The sequence below is a fragment of the Arachis ipaensis genome, chromosome B9, assembly GCF_059453495.1.
Source record: "Arachis ipaensis isolate K30076 ecotype BB chromosome B9, ASM5945349v1, whole genome shotgun sequence".
Lineage (NCBI taxonomy): Eukaryota > Viridiplantae > Streptophyta > Magnoliopsida > Fabales > Fabaceae > Arachis > Arachis ipaensis.
Window position 1 is genome coordinate 15,418,369 of NC_142444.1, and position 12,180 is coordinate 15,430,548.

General features: G+C 32.9%; 2 protein-coding genes across 2 annotated transcripts; both read right to left on the reverse strand.

Annotated features, from left to right (window-relative positions):
• Positions 1–3,404: 3,404 nt before the first annotated feature.
• On the reverse strand, positions 3,405–7,157 carry LOC107619265 (NADH dehydrogenase [ubiquinone] 1 alpha subcomplex subunit 2). Its single transcript, XM_016321521.3, has 4 exons — positions 7,003–7,157; positions 5,868–5,960; positions 5,629–5,735; positions 3,405–3,877 (listed from the first exon to the last, which is right to left on the reverse strand). Exons 2-4 carry the CDS (start codon positions 5,951–5,953, stop codon positions 3,774–3,776), a joined length of 297 nt encoding a protein of 98 aa, XP_016177007.1. The 5' UTR covers positions 5,954–5,960; positions 7,003–7,157; the 3' UTR covers positions 3,405–3,773.
• A 728-nt stretch (positions 7,158–7,885) lies between these two features.
• Positions 7,886–11,737, reverse strand: LOC107619473 (zinc finger CCCH domain-containing protein 62). Its single transcript, XM_016321771.3, has 9 exons — positions 11,417–11,737; positions 11,225–11,316; positions 10,409–10,523; positions 10,258–10,319; positions 9,754–9,805; positions 9,378–9,489; positions 8,951–9,049; positions 8,718–8,845; positions 7,886–8,621 (listed from the first exon to the last, which is right to left on the reverse strand). Exons 1-9 carry the CDS (start codon positions 11,569–11,571, stop codon positions 8,120–8,122), a joined length of 1,317 nt encoding a protein of 438 aa, XP_016177257.2. The 5' UTR covers positions 11,572–11,737; the 3' UTR covers positions 7,886–8,119.
• Between the last annotated feature and the right edge of the window lie 443 nt (positions 11,738–12,180).

The following is a 12,180-nucleotide window of genomic DNA, read 5'->3' on the forward strand; positions in this document are numbered from 1 at the left end:
ACATGCATGTTGATTTGCTTGCGGTTTCCCTCTCTCTTCTCTCTGTCCAAACCGGTTGTATGTGATGGAGAAGATATTGGTAGCTTGGTTGAACTGGTTTCAACCTTGGAAGCTTCCCCTTCTATAATAAGGGTGAACGACCAAGGGTTGAAGTAAGGAGAGAAAGCACAAAGTTTTTGTTTTCTTTTCTTTAGTTTTGTCTGTTTGAGTCTCATGTTGAAAAAGGCAAACAGAGTGAGGTTTGTAAGAAAAAGTCAGTGAGAGAAAAAAGGCTGAAAGTGCAAAATTAAAGAAAAAACCATAGATGTCTAAGAGTTCCTTTGTACATCTGTGTTGTGTTTCATGATCCTGTGGGAATTCCCTTACAAGTTGGGTTAGCACTTTGCGGTTGAAAGCTTGGGAGTTGTCCAAGTCAAGTTTAGTTTTGGAGATAGATTCTAAACTTGTCCTGGATAGGAATGGGTAGTTCCTAGAGAAGAATTGGTGTATGTAATCAGTTGATTATAGTGAAATTTCGTCACTGTTGTGATGGAGACTAGATATAGGCGGTATTGCACTTAGCAGTTGAACCATGATACTTCTGGGTGTGATTCTCTCTTTCTCTTCTACTCCATTTCTGATTCTGTTGCGTAGGAGACAAAATTGAAAAATATCTCCTAATCGGTTACGAGACAAAAAGAAAAAGTCTCTTGACTTGTTATGAAACAAAAAGTAAAAATATCTTCTGAAACTATCTTAAAAGGCAGAAAGTTATACACAGCAAAAAGGGGCTAAAATTCAATCCCCTTCTCTTAGCCACCGATTACCATAAGTGAGAAATTTATAAAAGTCAATGAGAGAATAGGCAAAAAAGATATACTTGGAGAAGAAGTCATTGATTATGTCAAATCCTTTTAATATAATTTCTATTTTGTGTCATGAGTTTGACAGGTTCTCCTTGATAAGTTGAGAGAGTACTTAATAGAGAAATTTAAGTTAGGCTAACTTAGTAGTGACAAGCTTGGTTAAAAGCTTGTGTCTTTCATTAGTAGGATTACAAGAATCTTAGGGAGTTGGTAATTATAATTTTTCTGAAATTATAATGAAAATTCTATCATTATTATGGTGGAGAATGGATATAGATCACATTACTAAGTGGTTGAACTAGGATATACAGTGATGCAAGCTCTTCTTCTCTGCTCTATCTTTTATATTGTCATTATGAGACAAAAATAATTGTCTTATGCTAAATCATTTTAATAGACACTACAGTAACAAATTTTCAAATGTGTTTTGGTATTCCTTTTAAAAGAGGTCCTAAATTCAACCCCTTCTATAAATCATTAAAAATCTTCAATTAGTATCAAGAGACAAGGTCTCAAACATCGAGTCTAACAACTTGGATAAAAGATTCAAATGACCAATGTGAAATCAAATATGGTGACTTACACACTCATCGAAGGGTAATCCAAGAAAAGACCTCCATTCTTTAATAATAAAAGCTACACCTATTGAAAGAAAAGAATAAAAATATTTGTGTAATTCATGAATTACAACATTTAAAAGATAATCATGAATGTTCCTAGGGGTGTCCATGGATCGGATCGTATCCGCAGATCCGCGGTAAATATCCACATCCGATCCGAAAATTGCGGATACGATCCGATCCGCAAATTGATCGGATCGGATCGGATCTGATCCGCACCCTTTGCGGATCGGATCGCGGATATCTGCTCTACATCCGCGTATTCGATCCGCGGATCCGCACTATAATAATTAATAAATAAATAAATATATATATATTTGGTATTATATTTACTTGTTGTATGTTTTAATTTGTAATTATTATTTATATATTGTATTATTTTATTTTTGTTATTTAGAGAGAGTTTGATTAAAAATATTTTAGGAATAAATAAGTTTAAAAGTATGAAAGAAATATTTTTATCGAATTTTTTACATAGAAATATGATTAAAAAGAGAAGGTTTAATTATGCGGATATATCCGATATCCGATCCGATCCGATCCGCAAATGTGCGGATCGGATCGGATCGGCTCCGGCACTAAAAAGTGCGGATATCATATCAGATCCGATCCGATGAAAATTGTGCGGATCGGATCGAATTTTCGGCCATATCCGATCCGATCCGATCCGCGGACACCCCTAAATGTTCCAGACATTCCAAAGAAGACAAACAATGAAGGAGATGTGGTTCCAAAAGAAGAGAATAAGTGGGCTAATGAAAACAAGAAGAAAGTGGAGCTCAATGCAAAAACAATCAACATGATGCACTGTGCTATTAGTTTTGAAAATTTTCAAAAGATCTCAAAATGTAAAACAATAAAAGAGATTTGGGATAAATTCTAAATCACATATAAGGCACAAAACAAGTGAAAAAAACAAGGATTAATATGCTAAGAAAAGAGTATAAAATGTTATCTATGAAGGAAGCATTAATGAAATGTTTGAGAGATTTTTAATCATCTTCAACAACTTAGATGCTATGAAAATGACACATTTTAAACTAGTGTTAGAAAAAAAAAATTCTTAAAAACCTTACAAAAGAGTGGAAAACGAAAAGTACTGTCATAACCGAGAGTAACAACCTTGACAAAATAACCTATGATAAGTTGAGAAAAAAAATTTTAGCTTATGAAATCACACACTTTATCCAAGACACAAAAAAAGAGTGACTATAAAATTCAAAATAGAATCATTAGAAGATGATTTCATTTATCTAAAGACGAAATTGTGTTTTTCTTTTTTCATTGTTTGTCCAATGAGTCCAAGAAAGATAAGTCTTTTTAATATTAAAAAATTTTAATATATGGCTGTACAAATAAAACACTTATCAAATAATATTTAGATTTTTAAATTTAACTAAATATATGTTTGTAATCACAAAAAATATAGATGTTTTTTAAACTCAACAATTAGTAAAATTCTAAATTATAAAGTTCGAATTTTAAATTCTAAACCATTTATATAAAAAATATAATAAAAAATATTTAAGAATAATTTTTTTCTCTTATTTTAAAAAAAAGAGTGCTAGAAAGCCAACAAGTTTTGTGATTTGTAACCATCAATTAGCCATCATTAGTATTTTTAATGGTATGAAATTTCATCAAATAGTATGAAATTACTCACTTTTTTTTTTGCTGGTTAAATACTAAGCAGATTTTCATAAAAGTGCTGACCCCTAGACTTTTTCTTTTACATTAGTTGATTAATTTTTTTCTCCTTTATCCCCCCTTCCCACCTTTTTACCTTTTTGGAAGGAGTTTAGGGGAATTAGTTAATAAAAATAAGCAAGCCAAAAAGTCACAAAGAAAAATGAAAAATCCAAGAAAACAAAATATAAAGCAGTTTACACGAACCATTAAGAAAATGACTTAAATAAAGACTAAAATTTTGCACAAAAAGTTGCGAATATTTAGAATATTTTTCCCAAAAATATAAATTGGTCCATGCTTTGTTACACCAGATTATGAATACATGAAAATTTAAATATGAGTTCTTAATAAATCTCTCATCACAGGTGTGCTCAACATGCAGAACCCAGGACTATCAACCTAACAGGATGATACCTTCTTTTTCTTTTTCTTTTTTTCCCTGACAAGAACAGGATCATACTTGAAATGACTATAAGATACAGAGAGACAGACTGAGTCAGATAACATTACACTTTTAAAGGGGGAATACATCTAGCTTATTAAAAAACAAATGCAATCTTCAATTAGAAGTGCAGCATGAGAGCATTATTCAATTTCAGATGGCTGAGAAGGTGCAATATCAGGCTTTCAAGGACTCTCCGGCTTTCACTAAATCTTCAAGTGCCTTGGAGATCTGTGCCTCCGACAAGCCTTCCAGTTTGATTCCTTTCTCAACACCAAAATCTAACATAAAGCAACAAATTACAAAAAAAGGAGGGCTCAACTACGCAGATAATCATTTCAAAATATAAATAAAATAAAAAAATCATATTAGAAGAAAGTATCAAAGGCTCACTAATGATCGATATCATGACAGTAAATATGCAGTGTAATTAACCTGAAATGTGTGGATTTATTTCTTATACACATTTTATGTCAATGGAATCCTTAAGCACTCTTCAAGGTCCTCCAAAATCTGTAAATAATGGTAGGAATTTGTTATCTTTATCCCGTTTCTGAGTTATTATTATTATTATTATTATTATTATTCACACAAGGTATCAAGATGTCTTTGTATTGAATTGTCAGACTCTTCATTAGTTCTTATCTGTGGTGCACAATTTGGTGGAATGTGAGAAGACAATATATCAACTAGGATGTTATTGTCAAGATCCCCTTTAGTACAACAACAACAACGACAACGAAGTCTTATCCACTAGGTAGGATCAATTAGATGGATCAAATGACGTCATTGTGTCTTATTATATATCATGTTTATAGTAAGACCTTTTACACATCAATCTCCTTTAACCACCTCGTGTATGGTCTTCTTTTGGTACGATTAAACATTTTCAAAAATTTAGTATGCAATAGCAAGAAATAAGAAGAAATAATGAGATGTGAGAATAAAAGGTAGTAAGCAATGTGTTCCAACATAACAGAGCGCTAGTGGTTGAAGATCAAGGCAAATACTAAAGCAAGAGAAAAGAAATCATAACCTACATAAGATTCTTGACTCCTACCAAATATAGCTACCTTGTTCACTTAAGGCTTTTCCAAGTGTATAAATATAAAGACTAGAAGAGCATCTGATCAAAAGGGTAGACAAGATGAGAGATAGCTCCCTTAGTTAGGGACAGAAAAAGACCTAAAGAGACCATGAATAAGGTGATCGGAAGAAATCTGAGCTAAATAAGCTAATTCTGTATATGATTCATGACAGGCTGTAACTGCACCGTCTGATCCATGCAGTTGACACCCATATAGTGGATAAGGATTTATAGTTGTTGATCAATATTTAAGAAAAGAAAACAATATTTTATTTTCTTTCAGCAATTGTTCATATGGTATTTTTTTTTGAGCAACAATGTATAATTTCAGAACGGGGATAGATTTTGCAACTAGGAAGATGCAAATTTATTTTGTTTTATATCCAGTTTGCTGAAAATTGGAGCATCTCAGTTTTCAAAAGATGTAAAAACTCATCCCCATAAAATTATTCTCTCTCAAATGTGGTTATACATTATGTCAAAATGATAGGAAGGAGGGCGATTTGCAAATTGGGAACCAGTTCGCAGGAATGAGCTTACTCAGCCAGAGTGCTGAGTAAACCAACAGCTAGTTAATCAAGTAGGCCACGCATCACAAGATACGTAAATTGGAACGCAAGGAGAAATGACCACGAGTCCCAACTAAATGGAGGCAGTTCATTCACAGGAATGTTCTGCTGCTATCCAATCTGATCTATCAAATTCTTAAAAATTATGTCTCACATGATATGGAAGGAAGAAATCAGCAGCAATGAAGATCATTGCTAATTGTGATTGTAATTGGCTGTTCAGTGTGGATTCTACTGTTTCATTTGTTTTCATTCATTTCATCCTAGATATGCTTGTTCTGTTACATATTATTCTAAAAGTCAAAATTATTTTTTATTAATAATATGGTGACGAATTCAGATTAAACAGATAAGAACAGGACATAGATGGTGATACCATATCTTGCCCATAGTTGGGGTTCCGCTCCACTGCATTCACGGATCAGTATTGGCAATTTCGGGTTCAAAGTCTTAAGTTCCTTATAGTTCTTTTCCACAAATGTCCTAAGATAATGAAAAAAAGAACATTAATTGATACTCACCTATCTATAAGATGTAAGTAATCAAATCACACTAAGATATGTAAATAATAAAGTGGTGATATTTCCCCCCAAAAAAAGTGAATATAAATATAACCTTGCAGGTGAGCTTGCAGGTGACGACTGGCACATCAAAAACCTAAGCTCCCTTATGTTCTTTGAAAGATGTCCTCTCCATGCCATGGATTCCCTAGCTCAATTTAATAATTTATTTCAGATTTTTCCTCATCACGAGGCAATAAAGAAGGGAGGTAAAACTAAAACCCACAAACACAATGTAAGATAAACTAATACAGGTAGAACTGCCCAAAGTTGCAATGCTAAGCTACAAAGAATTGACAATCAATTAAAAGGCCCCAAAAGTATACACAAAATTCTACTACTTGGAAGTTGGAAACATACTTGCAGTGTTCTTTCATTGCACATAGATGTAAAAGTCTACATGCCAATATTATGAAGACTGATCTCAAAAACAAAAGTTCCAAAAGCAAGAGAATTTTAAAGTGTCTGAACCCCCAAGCATTCACCCAGACAACAACTAACTAAACTCGGGTTAAGATTTCATGATTATTATCATTTTCAGCCCAACCATTATTGAGTTTTCTCCCAATAAGCAAGCAATACTGAGCAATATGATCTAGCAGAAGTTCTACTGCCCAAATTTGGCCACTTATTTACTAGAATTTAAAAAACTTGAAAGAAGAAAGTAGAAACTGCATATTCAAATCATATTACAAAAGTACAACCCTATACCTAGACCCTGATTGCAGAATATCCTTGAAATTCAATAAAATCATAAACAAGAACCATGATAAAAATTTCATAAAAAAATACATAAATACTTGGGAAGACTTACAACAACAGATCCAAGGTAAAATTGGATACTTCTACACAATACTAATTTCTGGAGAACAATTACAGCGAAAAATTGGAATGTACTGATCCAGGGAAGAAAAAATAAAATGAAGCAGCATCTCCACAAACTATAATGAGAAAAAATTATAGACAAAAAAATTACAGATAAAGAAATTAATCAAATTATAGCTAACAAATCTTTGAAAATCAGTATGAAAATGACATTTATTCTTATCATATTCCAAAACCCCGTATCGAATCCTCTAGGTTTTGAACTTGATATCAGTATCAAGAAGCAGGGTTTTAGATTAGACATGTATGTATACAATAAGAAAATCAAACCAAAATTTTGAACAGTTAATGTGTAGTTAGTTTACCTGAATGTAATGACAAAGTTTGAATGGCGTTGTTGCGTAAGAAGCCACGAAGTGATGGATACTGTGATTGTGGTAACTAACTGGTTTCGCTTCACTTTTGGATGAAGAACCAAAGCTAACAGGAGGGTAGGCTTGTCATTTCCTTGACATTTATATTTGTTTTTCACTTTTTCTTAACGTATCTACTGGTTCGGACTTCTGAAACGTGTGGGTTTGGACTTTGGTGTATAATGTTTTTTCAAAACAATATTCTACTATATATTTCCATGACATTTATATTTGGTATTATTACTATTATAACTTTGCAAATTTAATAAATAAAAACATAGAATAAAATATTAGTATAAAATAAAATAAACAGCATTTTTATGTGAATTTTCTAAAACGAAATTGATTATATTTGTATTTTTATTGAGTATTTTGACTTTTCTACAAACAAATATTGTCCCGATTTAAATAGTGTAATATGTTATTTATTGAAATATGATAGTCGGAATTTGTTATTGACTACGTATTGTATTTTTTAAAATTAAAAATAGTAAAACAGATATTCACTTTTGACAAATTGTATTTTTAAAATATTAAAAAATAAAAAAACATTTTGCCATCGACGAATTCACTTTTCAAAAACTAAAAAAGATAATTCGTCATGGACAAATTGCCAATGCGCTGCCAAATTCACCTTTTAAAATTTACAATTCGCCAACAATGAATTCTATTTATTCTCATATTTTTAAAATCACCAACAATCTCCACTTTTCGATATTTTACCTCCCAATAATCATATGAATTTTTTTTTACTTAGAAGAATATCATCTTTCCAAGTATTATGATTTCGCCAACAAGAAAGAGTGACATTTTGATTAACATATGAATTAACTAATTTAAAAACAACACTCTATATACCACTTTTCATTGATTTAAACAATATTATTTGATAGTATCAAACACCTAACTCCACCTATGTTGCATAATCAATCTCAAGTCCGGATAAAACAGAAGGGTTACGTTAGGCTCTCGACAGGCAGCATAAAAGCTTAGTCGAATCTTCATGACATATATCAAAGATACATGATAGGACGCAAAAACATAGTTTGATCCATGTAGCTGACTTTATCTAGTGGATAAGACTTTGTTCTTGATTTGATAGTATCAAATCATGTACAAATTTGCAATTGTCCCCAAAATAGCACCGCCCACGAGCATAATATCTACATAGCTGCTTTTGCTTGTGGATTTCTCTGTTGTTCAGCAACGGAAGAAGGTGATTAGCACTAGTCAAAGGATTTCTTTGTGCAAACCTGTTTCTCTCACTAGGATGGTATTGGTATTGGTATTGCTCTTTTTGTTTGGAGTGGAGGTCACCAAGTTGAGCTTTAATGATTGGGTCAGATGAGTGCTTCCAATCTTGCTGGTTATTTACATGGTTAACACCAAAAGATGTCGATTCATTCGATCGTCTAGAACTAACGGACTTACCCCCCTGTTCAGTCACTACTGATGGGAATGGTGGTTTTTCTTGATTAATGGCAGATACAGCTGAACTCTTAGATGGGAATGCTGGTTTTTCTTGATTAATGGCATGAGGATGATGTATTACTGAATGCTTTCTGGAGACCCTGAATATTTGTAGAATGTAGAATGTAGAAAGGACATCACATAATTTTACAAACATAAACAAGAAGGCTTGAAAAGTCCAGAATTATTTAAGGTACCTGTTTTCCACAATTGCTTTTCTGTTCACTTTTTCTTGTACCCTTGCTTCTCTATCTTCCCGAGCAATAGATCCCCTCGAGTGTTTCTCCGTCAATATTTTCTGCCTTTCCCCTTCATCCTCCCATTTCTGAAGTGGAGAATAGAGACACATATGGTAATAAAGATTAAATGATGAGAGGAAGAAGGTTAAAAAAGAATGATGGGGGAAGAAGGTCTGTCAAACAATGAGAACCTGTCTCAAAGTCTTCAACCTATAAAGGTTTCGACCCTTAATCAATAGGGGATGAAGTGGAGGAAAAGGCTTTTCTCCTTTGCTCCATAGTACTTCAATCTACATCAGAAAGAAAAAAAGATGCACACATTGTTACTGGAAGGAAAAGGAAGAATGAATGGTTCAAAATGTTGAAAAAAAAAATAGTAGCTTAATTCATGAACTACGGGTTTAACAACTATGATAATAGCATTCTTCTACTTGGAAAATAACCTCGGCTTAAATCATTGATGACCAATGCCACCATAAAGTCAGCATCATGTAAGAACATTTTTCTTAGGGAATTTCTTAGGTGAAGAGTAGAATTGGGTGAACTAGGAAAAATTCTCACTAAAGAACAATCCTTTTCTTCATTGGACGGTACAATACACATTTCTCTTTTTCTTACTGTAAAAGTATGCTGCTGTTTGGCAGTGCCATAGCTTTCTTTCACTATGCGGCCTGCAACAGTCCTTTTACCACATGATGGACCGCTGGCACTTCTAGATGCTATGTTGAACCTGAGAAAACCAATTCTGATAAGGAAACAGGAAAAAGATGGCAGTAATTGTAACATCAACAAAACCAATAAGGCAACTATATGTACTTATGTGTCAAATTTAAAATAAATGAATAAATAAATGCTGTCTATTAGACGTATTGTATGCTTTCTTGTGTTGTAAGCAAGGTAGATCTTTATTATCAATCACACACTGAAAGTTATTTGAAAAAGGACAAAAGAAGTAAATAAAGAAACAGAAACAGAAACAGAACAGCTTACATACATTTCATAAACATTCTGCTCAAACAAAACAACATCCCCAGTGCATGCATCACCTGCATTACACTTTTCATTAGATTCTGAAGACCGTGATATTTAATTATTCAAGAACTATAAGAATATGAGTGGCATAACCACCATAGTTACAACTTTCCAGTCTATAGTGAATTATAGAAATTGTCTTTACATCCTCATTGACACTAGAATTGTAAAGTGTAAATTTCACCAACTGGTGAAAGGGAAAATATTGGAGTTGATGATGAGTAAAAAACATATACTTTTTAAAACAAAGTACTTAAGGGGCAAAAATGGAGGGGAAAACAAACATCTACAATGTTTCTTTTAATTTTTAAACATATTAGTGAGTATTATCATATTGTTACTTGTAAACATCCCTGACAAAAACGAATTCTACAAAGAGGTTTAAAATTTAAATCAACATATCTCACCAAAGAAAAAAAGTTCAACACAAATTTTTTTATTTTGAAAATTATTAGTATTCACTCACCTTTACAGTCCAATACAAAGCTAGAGGGTGGGTACTTTCTTTCCCCTCCACCATTTATGATCCTGGAAATATAGCAGAATCAGAAATGCCATGTGGTTTACCAAAGTAAGCAATTGTTTTATTTTAAATAATAATAATTATAATAACTTACTGCAGATGCTCCTTAATACGCTGGACAAGTACATCCTTATTTCCAGATAGCCTCAGACAATTCTTTCGCAAATACAATTTGCATTCGTCAACTTTCAATCTCTCTAGCATTCCCCCTGTCAGCCAACACAACAACAGAACATCAAGGAAATCTTTCAAAACTAATAACAACCCACCTCAGTGGCTAACAATTTAGCATTTCAACATCTCTTTGGCAGCTATTGGTTATTGTCCCGAGACAAAAGAGACAAGGGCATTGAGGACAAAGATATGTTTGGAGAAGGGAAACAAATCAACCAAATAATTCCGAAAAACCAATGAAAAACCTGAAACATGAATCCAATTAATTTAAAAACCAGTACAGAAAAAACCACAGCCCTTTCATTTAAATTCTGAATATGCCTCTCCCAAACTAAGTGCCATTAGAATTCTTTCCAGTTCCATATCTGACATCATAATCTCCAGAGCAGTCCCCTACTACCCTGTCCTTTCTTCGCTTGATCCACTCCCAGAATTTTCAAAATAATTTCTGCTCTTCCTAATAGAGGAACACAATAAACATATTCCAGGACTAATTTTAAGCTAATTTCATTATATCCAAGAGGAATGGAGACAGGAGGCATATCTCTACTATCTTTGCACAAGGGAGACTTGTTTTCACTACATGAGTAACTAATAATAGCTTAGGGTTTCATTGTCTGCCTACATTTCCTCTATTTTAATTTCGCTCATTTGATCATAAACATGAAGAAATCAAGAAACAAATCTCAAAATTATATATATGTATGACGGAAGAAATACTGAAATAGACACCAACCTTTGATTAACCTTTCAACCCTCTCAAAATTCGCTTCGTTAAAAGCAGGTGTTGTTATCTCTATCTCTTGTGGATTTGTACCATCAACAACTCTGAAAGCAAACACCAGATTAAGAGAAGCTTACCATCAACTTGCATATAGATTCTGAATCATGATTAGTTCAAACGGGAGAAGATCAGATAAATAAATACCTTGCTTTTGCCTTGTTCGTGGAAGGTGAGAGTGAGAGGTACGAGAACTTGTTCTCCGTTTCTTCATAACAAGGATCTCCTTCGAAATCGTCACAGTAGGAACCCTGGTCGCTGCTGAGTTCGTGTGGCTCCAAAGGTGAATGTTCGTTCGTCATTGATTCTGTTTCCTGCTTGAGGCTATTCGGTTCAGACTTCAGAGTTCAGAGTTCAGAGGGTTAATAACAATATATATGAATATGATTTCATGACCGTTGCCAGAAAGACTTCACAATTCTAGGAAGGAAAAATTCTAGGGGCATCAATTTTATCAAATTCTGGCATGTAACCATCAAAATCAAAGAAGAGTGAGTTATTGGATAAAATCTCACATTAATTTTACACCATTAAAAACTTCATTGATGGCTATTTGATGACTATAAATCCTAAAAGTTGCTGGCCCCGTAGCATTCCTCTTCTAGGAATAATAAATAGGACAACAATTTAATAGAATTAGGCGTAGAATGCGCTTGAAATTACAATTTTGTCTCCAATAAATATCGCCCGTCTCACCGAGGTTATTCGTAGATTGGAAGAAGTTAGTGTCTGTTTGGATTACAGGTTGTAGATTGTACAGAAGTTTATATAAAATTAATTTTGTAAATTTAATTTTGATAAAATTTAAATTTGTGTTAATGTGATTTATGTTTGACAATTTTTATATTAAAATAGATTATAGTAAAATAAATGTTATTTGAATTATACTATTTAAAATTATTTTTAAATAA

What these genes read in the sequence shown, in the direction of transcription:
- LOC107619265 (XM_016321521.3), bottom strand. Translation starts at nt 5,953, where the DNA reads ATGGCATGGAGAGGACATCTTTCAAAGAACATAAGGGAGCTTAGGTTT. An exon ending in CCTGCAAGCTCACCTGCAAG is followed by an intron (nt 5,736 to 5,867) that starts GTTATATTTATA and finishes TCATTATCTTAG; the next exon opens with GACATTTGTGGAAAAGAACT. An exon ending in CCAACTATGGGCAAGATATG is followed by an intron (nt 3,878 to 5,628) that starts GTATCACCATCT and finishes GCTTTATGTTAG; the next exon opens with ATTTTGGTGTTGAGAAAGGA.
- LOC107619473 (XM_016321771.3), bottom strand. Translation starts at nt 11,571, where the DNA reads ATGACGAACGAACATTCACCTTTGGAGCCACACGAACTCAGCAGCGAC. An exon ending in CTTTGTATTGGACTGTAAAG is followed by an intron (nt 9,806 to 10,257) that starts GTGAGTGAATAC and finishes AGTGTAATGCAG; the next exon opens with GTGATGCATGCACTGGGGAT. An exon ending in AAAGCAATTGTGGAAAACAG is followed by an intron (nt 8,622 to 8,717) that starts GTACCTTAAATA and finishes ACAAATATTCAG; the next exon opens with GGTCTCCAGAAAGCATTCAG.